Here is a 15,235-nt window from a genome sequence, read left to right as displayed (position 1 = left end):
CGTGATGGACTTTTCCTTTCGAAAACGCATGTGTGTTTCAGTGCCTAAAAGACTAATTAAATAAAGCACAGGTTGACCTCCCTGTGGTTGAGACGAGTTTGAGTCAGACTATATGCCCCTCCACGCCCCCATCGGGGATTCTGCAGGGGGCTGCTCTCCGCCTCCTGAAACGACAACAACAAACAACAACAACAAAGCTACTGCGCCTTGGGAAACGAAACCAGAACAGCTTGGGAAACGAAACCAGAACAGCCGAAATCCAACCAAAGCGTACATGGGCACAAACATTCTGCTTAGGGACACTTACCTGTCTGGGTGAAAGCTCCAGTAACAATTATTTCATTTCATTTTTTTCTTTTTTCTTGGATGGGGGTAGGGGGGTTGTGGGACAAGCCAAATTGGTAAATAGTTACTGGGAAAATATCTAGATCCTCCGAATAAAAAAAAAGAAAAACCACAGGCCCATGCAAATCTGTTTCTGCTATGCCTTTTACAATTCCTTATTTCGAGGGAGAGACACACACTCACATACACAATTTACTGGTGCCTGGGGAAACGTTAAAACACATTTCAGGGCCTAGCTAAATAGAAATGCACTCTAAAAACACAGACACAGTATTTGGTTTTATCTGTTGCAAAAAAAAAATGTATTTGATTACTTGAGTAAAATTACAGTATCTCTGTTGTTAGTAAGTATTAAATGTTAAAGAAATTGGACCCCCCTTCCTTTCAACTTTCCAAGAAAGTGCATGTAACAGTCCAATTTTTTTTCTTCCATACCTAATACAAAATAAACAAACACTATACCTGCTCTCTTGATCAAGAAGCATTTGCTCTTGTAAGGAACATATGTACATTCTAATGAAAGTGATATTTCTTACTGTATATACAGAGAATCTACATTTTCTCCACTGAAGTTTGTTCAAGATGCTATACTTAGCAGCATTGTGAAATTCCAGCACAGGTCTTCTATCGTGAATATACCTACAAGGCAAAATGTTACGTCTCAGTTTCAACTACCAAAACAACACTTGTATTTTCTCTAGAGAATTCTGCGTGCTTATTACTGTACAGAAACCTATGAACATTGAGGACGACTCAAGTAAAAAGCACGATACAAATAGCAGTTCAAAACGGAAATGGTCAAATCTACCAAAAAAAAGGAAAAAAAAAAAGGCAGATCGAATTTTAGAATCAAAATCAAAAACAAAAAAACAAAAACAAACCCCAAAAAACAAAAACCGACCCTTTCGAGGAACCACACTGTTCAGTCTGTACTTCTAGTCCCTTCCTTAATTCTGTTTTGAAACATTAGACAATGTGTTTGCTGATAAAATTTTCCAGCAGGATCAAAGTGTACATTTATATACAGACTTTATTAGAGATCTAATGCATCACGGAGGCATTGCATCAACACCAGATTCATATTAAACTGGATATAGAAAATAAGTTAATGCCAGATTAAGACCGCCTAGCAGGGCAACTTGCAATTGCCATAAATGTTACAGCAAGTTTACAGCACTCTAGTCAATTAGTATTTAGTCCCAAATACAGAAGACCAAAGTTAAACGCTTGCCTTCTGTTTGCAAAGCAAGGTTATATCACTAATAAATAAGCTTTCTTAGAACTCTAGAAGTTGAACAAGGTACAAAAGAATGTCTTCAGAAGGTGGCAGTTCAGAGAGATGGGGGCGGGGGGCGAGGAGGAGGAGGCGACTGTGGGGCTCGCTCCGCTCCGGACAGGAGTCCTCCTTCTCCGGCCCGAGTCGCTCTAACTAGTGACGATCTCTTTGCTGTCCTCCACGAAGCGGGTGAAGCGGAAGCCGGCCCCGCTCTCGCTGCCTGCCATCTTCTCCAGGCCGGCCAGGGGCGCCCCGGGCTCCGCGTTCTGGAGCTTCTCCAGGTTCCCCGTCAGCCCGCTCAGGGGCGAGCTGCTCCCGCTGCCCAGGCTCCCGGGCATGGGGGGGAGGCCGCCGTTCTGGATGACGGAGATCTCGTTGGCCTTCATGGCCAGCCCGTTGGACAGGGCCGCCGCGTACTGGTTCCAGAAGCCGGAAGGGTCCCCGCTTCCTGACCTTGCCGCCAGATCCTTCTGGAACATTTCCGGGAACTTGACGGGATTGCCTCCTAGAAACGTCATGGGGCCGTCCACAGAGAGCCGCCGGCCGCGCCGGGCGGGGGTGCTGTTCCACATGTGGGTGCCCATGTGTACCTGGGAGGACACGGGGGGGCGGGAGGGGAGAGAGGAAGGGAGAGGCTTAGTGGCTGAATCTGTCTCACTCACGTCCCAACCACAGTCGGCAAAGCAAGTGGCCTCGCTGTCTGTCCTGATCACGTGCCAGACAGTGGAAAAGGTAAAGGGGACCCCCACGCCCCGCGCCCAGTAGTAACCTGTTGGCTCTCTGCAGTCCTGGGCGGCTGCCTGTCTTCCTGGGCCACCGTCCATTACTTACTCTTTTTATTACCCGCATTTAGCTTCGAATGGCCTCCGGAGAGCCAGTCGGTGGCAGCTAGCTCCTCTCAGGGTTAGAATCGTTACGTCCACTCTCATTGCAGTGGTAAATATTGTATCTGACACCCTCTCCCCTATCAATGTCCTTTTCAGGTGGGAAGACAGAACCCCTCACCGACTGCCCACTGGAGGACAGGCGCATGGAGGCAAATGCCAGAGAGTAATTATTCATCTCGCATTACCGGCGGCGATCTCTAGAGAAATACTCTGTCAACAGAAAAATGTACACGGGACGAGAGCCCAACTGTTGCTGTAGAACCTAAGCATATTTGCTTAATTTCCAACACCTATCCGTAGGAAGCGTTGTCTAATCAATTACCATAATACCCATTAGCAGAGGGGCGACGTTACGGTGTTTAGGAAAACAAACTATGCTGGACTGCGTAGCCGGCCAGGGGAGAGAGAGACGCACGCCGAGGCGGACGGCCACCCTTCGTGGGAGGGGCGGCTCGCAGGCCACAGGGAGGCCGGAGGCTTTAATCGATACCCCGTGGCCAGGCCCGGCCCGGCTGTCTTCCTCGCTAGGTGATGCAATTCATTTGGTGCGCTTAGCGAGACAAGGGAGACGGGCTGCTGTTTCGCTCAGGGACCAAATGACTCAACGCGGTCTGACAGTCGGCCAGCCGCAGCCTGCCCCGGTGCCCAGCACGACCCTGACCCGCCCAGGCAGCCTCGTTCCTCCACGGTCGGCCACGTGCAGCAGGCCCCTGGCGAGGCCTTCCTCCCCGGCTGGCTGAGGGCATGCATTGCAACCCGTGACGGGCGAGGGGGGCGGGGAGGGGCTGCTGGGCGGCCGGGCGAGGTGCAGGTGGGGCGAGGTACCTTAAGATTGCCTTTCGTCGTGAAGGCTCTTCCACAGATAGTGCAAGCGAAGGGTTTCTCTCCAGTGTGAGTTCTCTCGTGGATCTGCAGGGCGCTCGACGACGAGAAGGTCTTGCCACATGTGTTGCAGTAGTGCTGTTTGGGGGTTCTCCTGGGCAGCGCTGGCAGCAGGACCGGGGACGTGGCGGAGGACGACAGAGGCCCGGAAGGGACGTGACCGGCGGGGGTGTCCTTCCCATCCTGAGGAGTCACATGCACAAAGCCGTTGACCTCTGTTTTGATGAGAGATGACAGGGAGGTGGCGGGAATCCCCGCCGAGTTCTGATTGGGGCCGAGGCTGGAACTGGGCTCAAAGAGCTGTGACGGGAGATCTCGCATCTGATGTGTCAACATGTGCTGCTTCAAATTACCCTTTGTGGAAAAGCCACGATTGCAAACTGTGCAAATAAACGGTCTCTCTTTGGTATGACTTCTGTAGTGAATGTCCAAGGCACTCTGACAAGCAAAGGTTTTGCCGCAAATGTCGCAAGCGGTGTTTTTAAATTTACCCCGGTCTCTGAAAGGGAAGAGGATCCCCAAAGAGTCTTCTTTGACGATCTTCTCTGCGTGACTCGATGTCAAATCTAAAGCCCCGCCGTGCACTGGGGTGGGGGACAGCCCGTTGGCGAACTCGCCTGGTACCGCTCTCTGCGGCTTCTCCTCCACGCTGGGCGACTTGTGGAATTCCTGGGTGCTGTTGGACGGGGACAGAGCCTGCATGGAAGAGGTAGACTCCGAGGCGGCCGGGCTGCCAGCACTCTGGCTCTCCACGTCGCCGCCCACCGAGGACGAGTCGTTGGTCAGGACGTCCCCCTCGACCGACCCGTTCTCCACGGACTTCAGGCTGGCCTGCAGCTGCTCTGCCAGGCCGGCGTTGATCATCTTCATCTGGTTTTCCAGAGCGGCGATGCTGGACATCTCCAGGGGCAAAGGCGAAGAAGGCAGGCTGTCCTGGGACGCGTCCGCGGACTTGGGCGTGTCCGGGATGCTGCCCTCGGGACAGTCCTCCATGTTCTCGTCGGAGAAGGTGTCTAGGTCGTCGAAGGTCTTCTCGTCGAAGGAGCCCGTGTCGGACTCCATGGACTCTGGGTAGCCGTCGGGGACGGGCGTGTTGGGGATCTGGCCGCCCATGTGCATGCGGATGTGCTGCTGCAGCACCACGGCGTTGGTGAACTTCTTCTGGCAGATGGGGCAGGAGTGCTGGACGCGGAGCGGGGGCACGGCGCGGTGCACGCTGTAATGGGTCTTGAGGTTCCCTTTCGTGGTGAAAGCCCGGCCGCAGATCTTACACTTGAAGGGCCTCTCCCCGGTGTGCGTCCGGTAGTGCATCTTCAGGGCGCTCTGACAGCTGAGGACCCGGTGGCAGATGATGCACTCGTTGGGGTCGGTGGCCTTCTTGTCAATGTTCTCTACCAGTTGCTGCAGCTTGGACGTCTCGGACGCCTGGGCCGAGTCCAAGAGCCCCCCGAAAGGGAACTTGGCCTTGAACTGCTCGGACATGAGCGGCAGCAGGGGGTTGGTGAACGTGGCGGCGCCGGCCGGGCCGCCGTCCGCCGCGGCCGGGGAGCTCAGGGAGCTCAGGGAGCTGCCGCTCGCGGCCTGGGCCGCGCCGCTGATCGTGCCGCTCTCCTCGCTTTTGCCACCGGAGGGGGGCGCCGTGGACCCTTCCGCTTCCTCCGGGAGCCCGCCCAGGTTTCTCGTGCCGGGCTCGGGGGCCCCGGAGTCACTTTTGACAGAGCCCGGGGGGCTGGCTGCAGAGTGGCTGATGGGGATGGGGGCTGGCTCTTCGGTCTTGATGAAGGGCGTGAGGCTCGGGAGGGTCGGGGGCAAGGGCAGGCCGACCGAAGTGGTGAGGGTGGGCAGCACGGGTTTGGTGTCCAGCCAGCTGGTGACCGGCTTTTCCGGGGGAATGGACATGCCGTAAGGGATGCCGGTACTGGTGGGGATGCTGTCCAGGTGCTCGGGCACGGGGTAGGGGTTCATCTGGATGTGGGGGTACTTCTCTTTGTGGCGCTGGAAGTGGACTTTGAGGTTGCCCTTGGTGGAGAACCTGTTCCCGCAGACGTTGCACTTGAACGGCCTCTCGCCCGTGTGGGAACGCAGGTGGATCTGCAAGGCACTGTCGCTCCCAAAGACCTTCGCACAGAACCTGCACTTGTGTTTGAAGAACGCCTCGTCGGAAGTGCTTTTCGCTTCGAAGGCGGTGACATTTGGTGGCTTGCTTTTTCTTGGCTGGGCCAAGGCAGACAAGGAGTTTAAATCCTCTGCAGTTGTCCCGAGGTTGGGCAAAGGGCTGGGGAAAACCGAGTTAGCAGGGGCCGGCTGAGGTAGAAGTGGATTAGACGCAGGACTTAGTAAGCTGCTTATTGCGAAAGCGGGCGAGGACGACGCCGAGACCGCCGGGTTGCTGGCATGGGAGGCACCAGCGCTTGAAGCCACTTTTTCCGAGGACGGGGTGGTGACCGCTGCCGCCAGGATGCTGACGTGGGGGGAAGAGCCGCTGTTGGGTGGAATGATGGTGTGGCCGGGACTGCTCTGAGGTAGCTGGACTGGGGGTAACTGTTTCACACCGCTGATGCTGGCAGATTGGCTGGCGAGGCTCTGTGCTAATCCAGCTGCTGCCGCCAGCTGCTGGGATAAATGGGAGCTTAGTGTGGACAAGGGGTTGGCAGATGTTCGTAAAGTACCTTGAGAAGGACTAGAAGACGTTGGCAAGTCTGCGTTCTGCGACGCCAACAGCAGTATTTGGTGACGAATCTGTTCGATCAGCTGCAGCTGGTGGACCTGCTGCTGCTGCAGGGCTAAGAGCTGCTCCATGAGGGCGGGCACGGCCAGCTTGCCCCCCGAGGCCCCACTGCACCTCGCTTCCTGGGAGAACTGGGCCACCGCCACCTTGGTGCTCTGGAGGTTCTCGATGATGACGTTGCTGTTGATCACGGAGAAGTTGCCCAGTGTCGTCAGGTCCCCGAGTTGAGGTAGAGACGTTGTGATGGCTGAGGTACCTGTGGAGGAGCTGCCGCTGCAGCCGGGGGTGGCACCACCGCCGCCGCCTCTGTCAGCCCCCGGGGCCTCCACCTCCATGGACTCGTCTCCGTCGGGTCCGCGGTGCTCCGGAAGGTCGCGGCAGTCTGCCTGCTCTGTTTTGTTAACCGTGTCATTCATCTGTTCCTCGGGGTGAGCGGAAGGGGGGCTGGGGGACGTTTCAGGTGGGGAGACTGGACTTTCACTGACGATTAAAACTAATTGATTTTTAGTACAGTTCTTCTTGTGGAGCAGAAGATCTGATAATTCAAAGAACTCGGCACAGCACCGGCCACAGACGTGGGCGTCCTTGTTCTTAGTGGGGCGATTTGGTTGTCCTTTCTCTGCGTCTCCTGCAAACATCGAAAGACTCAGGGTTAGGAAGGAAGCCAGGACACACGCGGTCACCAATGACTTCAAAAAAAAAAAAAAAAAAAGGAAAAGGAAAAAAGAAAATGAAAGCGGCTGATCAATTGTTTTCCACCCGCAAAACTCACTCAAAACTATCGCCCTTCGAACCAGTCAACGTCACCTAAGAACATCCATAATTACATTTTAAGGGTGTTGGAGGAATTCCTATCCGTCTGGTCTCTCAGAGAGCCATGGCCTTCAGATAATCCATCAAAATATAAAATACTATGAACTGAAGACATTGGTGCATAATGAAATTCCATAGCTAAGTATTGATTTCCAATATTTTGCACACCTTATTGTCTACTCATCCAGAGAGGGTCCAGCAGCCATTCTGAGGACTTATTAGGCTTCTGAGTTTCTGTCAACCTTATTCATTTTCAACCGATTCAAAGATATCTGTGACAGTTAGTTCTGTCACTAAACTAATTTGTAGTCATTCAGGTTCCAATCAGTTGTTGACAAGGAGGGGGGGAGGAAATGCATATCACCAAGCTGAAGACTGACAACTCGAAAATCACCTCCAGCCCCTACCTAGAACCCGAGCTAAGTCTGATCCGTGACAAACACACTTTAGTCACATCTCAGTAACAAATCCTCCAGACTGTTTCTCAAGATCCAGTTGAATACAAAAGAGACAGCAACACACACACACACACACACACAATGAAGAGAAACACAATGACCATAATCCGTTACAAGGTCTGCCTGGCATCTATATATCACCCTGTGGCATGTTTATTTTTAAAATTAAAGAATGCAACCCTGACTACCCCTCCACTAAACAACGAATATAAGCCACTAGGCTCCAAATAGCAACATCATGCCTCTAAATATTTCATCAAAAGTGCTCTTTATATCTATAAAACTGGCACGAGATTTACATTTCTGATTAAACATCAACTCAAAGAAGGATGTGCCGTTAAGTGGAAGTGAAGGAATAATTCTTAGTTTGGAGTTTGGAAATGCTTTGCCGGTCTCCTTGTCTGAATGCCTTTAAAAACAGTTTGCTCTTAACTGTTATCAATTGTTTAGCAGATTGTCCTGAACCTTTCATTATAAAAATCCCTTTATTTCATGTTTGTTTCCACTGGTTGCTCAGATTTCTTCTCACTAAGATCCATTTGTAAATTAAACATAAAAATCTCCAACTCCAAGCTAACGTTCTATTCGAAGACAGGATGGCGCCCCATTGTTTGCCCAGCATGGGGAACACCAACTTCTGTTGTACAAATGGTGTGTGGTCATCTCCGAAGGCTGTGAAAAAAAAAAAACTGTTTAATTCAAGGATTACCTCCCTGCATGCTTTTCTGCAGAACTGAGTCAGATAATAGTTAGTTTCCATGACTTCCAAATTGAATCTCCCAGAAAAGTTGCAGGGGGAAAAAAAAAAAAAAAAGAAAAAAAAGAAAAAGAAAACCTAATTGCAAATATGAATAAATACAAAATCAAATGCTGCTTTTTCGGTAAACTTGAGTCAACTCAAAAGAGACAGCCGTTGGCCTTTTTGTAGTGAACATCAAAAACAAAACAACAAAACAAAACAAAACAACATACAAAAAAACAAAAAAAACCAAAAAAAAACGCCCCTTGAGTTTGTTTTGCATTCCAGAAAATATAATTAATACCTAAATGCTAACTTCTAAAAATTCCTCAACTCTATTTGCCTTGAGTGATGTCGAAGTTGATTAAACCCTGGTCAAGTATGCCAAACGTATGCGTGCTTTATTCACTGGGAGTGTTATTTGAGCAGCTAAGTTATACTTAACAAGGGAGCTTTCCTAATACTCATCTTTTAATCTCCACCAGGGTATGGTGCAAAATGCATTAACAGTCCCAAACACATCTCAGTCGCAGCAGAAAATACCAATAAGGATTCTGTTTTAATTTAATGTTTAATCATCCTAATTGGTAACCGGATTCCTATGTACATTCGAGGTGCTGTTTTAAGCAATTTCTGTCTCTCTCTCTGCCTTAAAATAATATAAACAAAATATTAAACGAAATTTGCTAAAGTTATGTTGCTTAACTTGGGACAAAAATAATGTGACAAAAATTCTGTTTAAAGCTTCTTATTTTGACAACCAATTTTAAATGATGCATCCATTTCAGATGCTTATTTTAAACTAGGAAATGCAATTCCTAATATATTCAACAGAAATGTTATTTCTTTCTCTTTGCACATTTCCATATGTAATGGTTATGTTTCCATCTACTTTTACAGCCAATTATGAAGGAACAAAAGCTATTCTGTTTGTTCACACATTTTCAACAAAATGCATTAAAACTATTATGTCAGCATGTTCTATTAAGCTCTGCATTCAGTGGAAAATACTTTTCAACCAGCTCACATTTATCAAAACATAAAGCCACTTTAAAACACAGTTTTGCTTGGTCAGCTGGGCTTAGACAAATAATGACAGATTCAGAACTAAATAACTAGCAAGGGAAATCAGAAAACTGACTTCATCAATTGTACACATTACAATGTAGTTGCTTCAAATATTTAGCACATCTGTGCTCACGATTAAAGGGCATTTTAATTCTTTGTAACTTGCAAACATCTGATATTCTCATAATATATAGAGAAAATAAAAAGAAGGTTACTTTCCAGGGTTTAGCCGATTATTACTTTCCTGTACTCAAATTCTACATTTGTGCTGCTTCAAGACTCACTTGAGAATTTTCAAGTTTTTCAACCTGAACCTTTTTATATTTAGGATTGTGCTAACTGGACAGAAAATATAGATGCTTAAAAATAAATGCCTGCTTGCTTCTAAGAAAGAGACCGTGTTAAAAACGCTGCCCATATTTTAGCTTAGATTTTCACAGCATTTTATAATAAGCTGACATTTGATCTCACTGTAGAGTCGACTAATTTAATTTCCTGATGTTTATGAACATACCCCCCTCCAAAAAAATTCCTGGTATCTATTTTGATTTATCTCAAAAGCAGGTGTCGCTACACTGTAATAGTTCTTAACTTTAATCCTATCTGCATTCTGAACAGAATTCCAATGAAACAGCTTTGGAAAAAAACAAAACAAAACATGAGCACTAGTTTGAATCTTTAACTACTAAAGGGAATATGTTAAGTAGTAATAAGACACGCACTCACACAAACTAAGATGTTCTAATTCATTTTTCCAACGGCTACCTTGTATTTCTCTGAATAAACTGTTACATAAGATTGCAACTGGTGACCCCATTATAGTAAATACAGTTGCCTCGTTCCCTGTACTATGGTGAAAATAACATCCTGGTTCCTTTTCTGTGGATTTTGCATACAAATTAATTTTGTGATCTGGGTCAGACAGGAAGATTTAAGAAGCAGTGGTTTTCTAAGTATGTACACACAAAAAGACATTTGGAATTTTCTGAGGGTTTGGGGGGAGGGAAATGGGGGGAGGTGGTCTTACAGCTCCATCCAATGTATACGAAAATCCCCAAAGTCTCGGTTCTTTTTGTACTATTTAGGTACTTGATGCCCAGTTCGAATCGGTCAGTTTTTCGTCATCTGAACCAAACATTGCAGAATAGGAGGCAGAAAATTGAAGTGTTCCAGGATATCTGTCTACTGAGAAAACAAAAATAAAACTATGCCCCACACAGCCAGCCAGGGGGAAAAAAAAAAACCAAAAAAAAAAAAAAAAAAACCCCAAAGCAAAACAAAACACTACTACTGCATTTAGTTTTCTGTTTTGGAGGTTCTCAGAGAGAGCCTTCACTTACCTGCCCTTGCCTAAGATCACATTAACATTTTTAATAGAACCTCTTGTGATGGTGGTTTTGGAGCCTGTAATTTTCGCAGGCTGTTCCTTTTCGTGGGCCAATTTAGAAAGGCTATCACAAACATTTTTGATTGATCGGTCTTTTATCTTTTATCTTTTTTTTTTTTTTTTTTTTTTTTTTTTTTTTTTGCACAGACCTGGGAAAAGCCTGAACCTGACTGCCCAGCTTCAGATTCCAGAGAAATTTTAAACACTGCAACATATGCTGTGCATATTTTCTGTAATGTCTTAAGTTTCCTCTATGTAATATGCAACCGATGACAAATGTCCTGGCACCTTCGAGTTTTCTCAGTGTTCTGACCCAGATCTGGAGATTCTTGATGCGAGAATACACGTGAAATCTTCGAAAAAATAACCACACGGATAAGACGCTCCTTTTAAAGTACTGACACGAGCCCACCGAAGGTACATGAGAAATGAAAGGGGGAACTGTCTTCCTCTTGGATAAATCAAACTGAACACTAGATGGGGTCCCAGTTGCAAGGGTTTGTTAAAAAACTTCTTTGTGGCTTTCCTATTCCAGTGACGCGTAAAAGAGAGACTCCTTAAGGCGAGATCTAAACTTCGACTACATAAACATTGGCAAAGGCACAAGAAACTAAATCCCTGTTGTTTGAGGGTAAAACTGAGCTATGGGAACTACCTGTCAATCTTCCCCTTTGGGGGTCTGGCATCTGAGGGTGACAGGGGAATAAGGTTAGGAAAAGAAGCCAAGCTGATAAGGTGAAACTAAAATAAACTACTAACTTCCTGCTAAGTGACTAGCAAGACTCAATTTGGGGGTCACTGGGAAGATACTGAAGGACATATTATGATCTGGACCTTGTCACCTTTGCATGGGAGGGGGCTAGCAAAGGTTAAAACAGCCCGACACATCTAAGTTTTCTAAAGCCTGGCACACAGACTTTTTTCTTTTGCGGGGGAGGGGTGGCGGTTCTTAGGATAAATTACCGTCTCCTTCGCTGAACTGCTAAATTACTTCAGTTTGGATAATCTAAGAATATTCTGGAAGACATGGCTAGCTGCACCAGGATGTGTCTTAGAAAAACCGAATTCAGACTGCAGGAGAAATTTGGTTCTGGTTACTATATAGAGCTTGGCTTTTAACAATTTCAAAAAAAAAAAAACTTAGAAAACTAACTAGTCTACCAATTTCTTCCCCAGATTCCCAGTGAGATTTCCACATTAAAAAATGTAGGTTTCTGCCTTCGAAAGGGCTCTTGGTACAGAAAACTTGCTACCTGCAAACACAAGAAAGAAATGAAACAAAGTCCCCTAAGAATTACCTATAAATTGGCACTTGTGCCCATAAACTATAGGAGAAAGCTGACGTAAAATACACCGCAAACATTCAGTATCACAAATTCACTGTCACATACTCTCCCACGTCCAAACATACTTTGCTTGTTTGTGTGTTTGGTTTTTTTTTTTTTAATGTTTTAGGACGTATGTACAGCCAGAAGCAACCCCCCAGTTTGTATTTTTTCATTCAGAATCTTTCATTATGCCACAAACTTAAAATAGGCCCGATTAAACATAAATTCTTTCCAACTGCCTTATCTTGCAGGTGTTGGTTTTTCATAAAAAAAAATAAAAAAGCAGTTCATTTTAGTTCTCTCTAACCTTTTGGGCCCAGAAACCGATGTGTTGCCATTAAGCTGCTCACGATGAGTAAATTATTTTGGTAAATAATAGAATTTCGTTATTAATGTAAATAAGAGGAATTTTGATGATACTTTGTATGACAGTGAGTGTTTTATCTGCAGTTCATGATGTTTTTATCTTTCTTCCCATATTATTTTTTTCTCGGAAAAAAAATGAGCACCAAAATACTTTCTTAATAAATGAATGGAGTCTGAATGTGCCATCTCTTTTGTTACCCAAGGAAAAAAAACCAACACACACACACACACACACACACACACACACACACACACACCCCTGAAATCCAAATTTCAAGCAAAGAATCCACATACAAAATCACTAGGCTCTAAAATTCTCTTTCCTCAGAATTCTTTTTCTCCGTAAATACTTTTTCCAACGGCGGTCATCTTTCTACAAGTAATTCAAGACTTGTTGAATATCATTTGAGAGAGAAGTCATATTCGCCATAATCTTGGTTTCATAAGAAATAGAAAAATCCCCAGATTTATTTTAGGTTGTTTCTGGTATTACAGCTTCACTGAAGTAGAATGAAAACGTGAACATTGTAAGATCCACCCAGCAATCTTCTTTCCCCTAACTTGCTCCCACGAAGTTCTCGGTGTGGCTGTTGAGCATGGCTGGGGTTGTCCTTGTGCACACACACACGCACACACACACACACTCAAACACACACATGCATGGCACCCAGCACAGCAGCCTCGGTTGCCTACAGCCTGGGGGGGTCGTGTTTTCAGGGTTTGCTGTAACTGGGGTTCACAAACTTTTCTAGGTTCTACCCTAGACGTTATAAAATCTGAAATGCTAGCACATGAGAGCATCAAGCAGATCTGATTTGGTAGGTCCCACATTGCATTTACCGCATTTTAAGAACATTTCAAGATTTTAAGAAAAAGGAATCGCGTTGCTTAAGGTCTGTCTTCTGAAATTGAACCACCTTTTATCTACGTAAAATAAATAAATAAATAAATAAGTAAATAAAAAAAAAAAAACCCCAAACAAAACAAAACAAAAACCCAACAACTTCTTGAAGCCTGCGTCGTGTGGAGAGCACCGAGGTGGCTAAATCCACTGCAGAAAAGGCACTGACTTTTTGAAGGTAACTTTGAGACGTGTCACCAGTGCCCGGTCCCACTTATCTCACAGTTCTACCCAAATAAGAAGAGCTGGAGTGGGCAAGGCCCTCCTGTAAGTCAGACCTTGAGGAGGATTAGTTGTGTACTAATATTATTACAACACACTAAATCCTGTAACCCTATTACAGAATCTACCCTCTAGGCAGCTTCTCCCAAACTTATTGTTCAACCATGTAAAAAAACGGTCATAACCTAAAACCATTACTACCGAGGAGAAAGAGGGGGTGGGGGGAGGTGGGAAAGGGGCCGGGAGGGGAGTGTTTCCTACCGCGCCCCTGGCAGTTTACTGCTTCTTAGGACAATGAACCAGCCTTTGGGAATAAAAAAGGAAGAAAAAAGAAAGGAAGAAAGTAAAAGAAAGAAAGAAAAAAAAAGAAAAAAAAGAAAGGAAACTTGATTCACTTAATTAACTTACCTCAAAGCTTGAATCAACTAGAAAAAAAACAAGTCTAATAAATAATAATGGTAAGAGGTGGTGAACCCCTTTTATGCTATGGCTTTATGAGAAGCCTGAACTATTAAAAATTCAGGATTTAGAAAGCGACAGGAGAAAGGCAAAGAGCAGGCAAGCATCGTTTCTCCGCGAAGCCTGAGTCTTCTTTCTTTTTGGGGGAAAATGTATAAAACCGGTACAGATTTACCAAAAAAAAAAAAAAAAAAGACTAAAAAAACTCTTTCTTCTCCAGTTTGTTTGGCGTTTCCTATATTCATTAACTTTAACAGTATCACGGTGCGGAAAGGTCTCACCAGAAACTTTAGGAAAGATGGGTGTGGGGGGCGAGGACACAAGAAACCAGCTGAGAAAACCCGGAAAAATATTCGCAGCTGCTGCAGCGGCCTGGGGTCATTTCGCCTCGATTTCCCTCGCGTGCCCGGCTTCGCCTGGGGTGGAAAGCGGGGGTCGGGGGCTCTTTTCAGCGGACTGAGAAATCGCAGAGACTCTGGGGTAAGGCTTGTTGCTTGACAAAGTACTGGGGTGGGGGACAAATACCGTAAACAATTTTTTCGATCGGTCTCAGTGCTTTCCAGTTTCTTACAGGTCCCCCCCCTCCATACCAGGGGTTCCCTTCTCGACTGCCAGGCGGGGTGAAGGAGCGGGGTCCCCCGGCTTCTCCGCGCCGGTCGCTGTGCCCCGGCCTCTGCTGGAAAGCAGGCCTCTGGGGAAGGACCGGAGCGCGGGGCCCGCGCGGCCGCAGAGTTCAGTGGACAGAGGTGGCGATCTCAGGGCCGCTGCTGAGCCCAGTAGGGGTCCAGAGCTCCCTCCTTGGTACCCCCAAATGCTGCCCGGGACTGGAGCATCCCGAGAGACACCCGGAGCCGCGGAGGCCGCGCCGGGGCCAGCCCCTCGTCCTCACGGTGCCCGCGGCAGCCCAAACCCGGCGCCGCTCCATCGCCTGCGGCGCGGGGCCTGGGAGCTCGGAGCCGAGCCCCTAAAGCGAAACACATTCGGAGACGAGGAGGCATTCGAGGTGTCCTCGGTCCGCACCCCGAATCCCCTGCCCGATCTCGCCCACTCTCGGCCTTAACTGCCTCACACAAACTTTGTTGTGGACTTGTTCCTTCCCTCCGGGACCCCGCAGTGGTCGCCTGCCTCGGTTTCAGGGGGACCGTCCTCTGGCTGGAGAGCCCCCGGCCCTGGAAACCGACCACGGCGACTCCTGGGACTGCGGGGTACCCCGACCCTCGGCGGGCGCCCGCCGAACGGAAAGATTTCTTGGGGCCGGGGTACCATGTGCTGGGAGGAAAGATGCGGGGAGAGACGTGGGCAGCCGGACCTGACGCTGCGCCCCATCCGCCTGCACTGGCTCGAGAGCGACCGGCCGCCGAGGTCCCTCCCGACCC

General features: G+C 47.5%; 1 protein-coding gene across 2 annotated transcripts in view; it reads right to left on the bottom strand.

Annotated features, from left to right (window-relative positions):
• Window positions 1-623: 623 nt before the first annotated feature.
• SALL1 (spalt like transcription factor 1) overlaps window positions 624-15,235 on the bottom strand; it is a 21,546-nt gene continuing 6,934 nt past the window's right edge. For both annotated transcript variants that reach the window (XM_023530653.1, XM_011360153.2), the window contains exons 3-4: window positions 3,334-6,746; window positions 624-2,211 (exon numbers count right to left, since the gene is read on the bottom strand). In XM_023530653.1, the coding sequence (XP_023386421.1) occupies window positions 1,771-2,211; window positions 3,334-6,746 (3,854 nt within the window). In that variant the 3' untranslated portion in view covers window positions 624-1,770. The remainder of the gene's footprint in view (window positions 2,212-3,333; window positions 6,747-15,235) is intronic.

The sequence above is a fragment of the Pteropus vampyrus genome, unplaced genomic scaffold, assembly GCF_000151845.1.
Source record: "Pteropus vampyrus isolate Shadow unplaced genomic scaffold, Pvam_2.0 Scaffold51, whole genome shotgun sequence".
Taxonomy (NCBI): Eukaryota; Metazoa; Chordata; class Mammalia; order Chiroptera; family Pteropodidae; genus Pteropus; species Pteropus vampyrus.
This window is presented reverse-complemented; position numbering and strand designations above follow the sequence as displayed.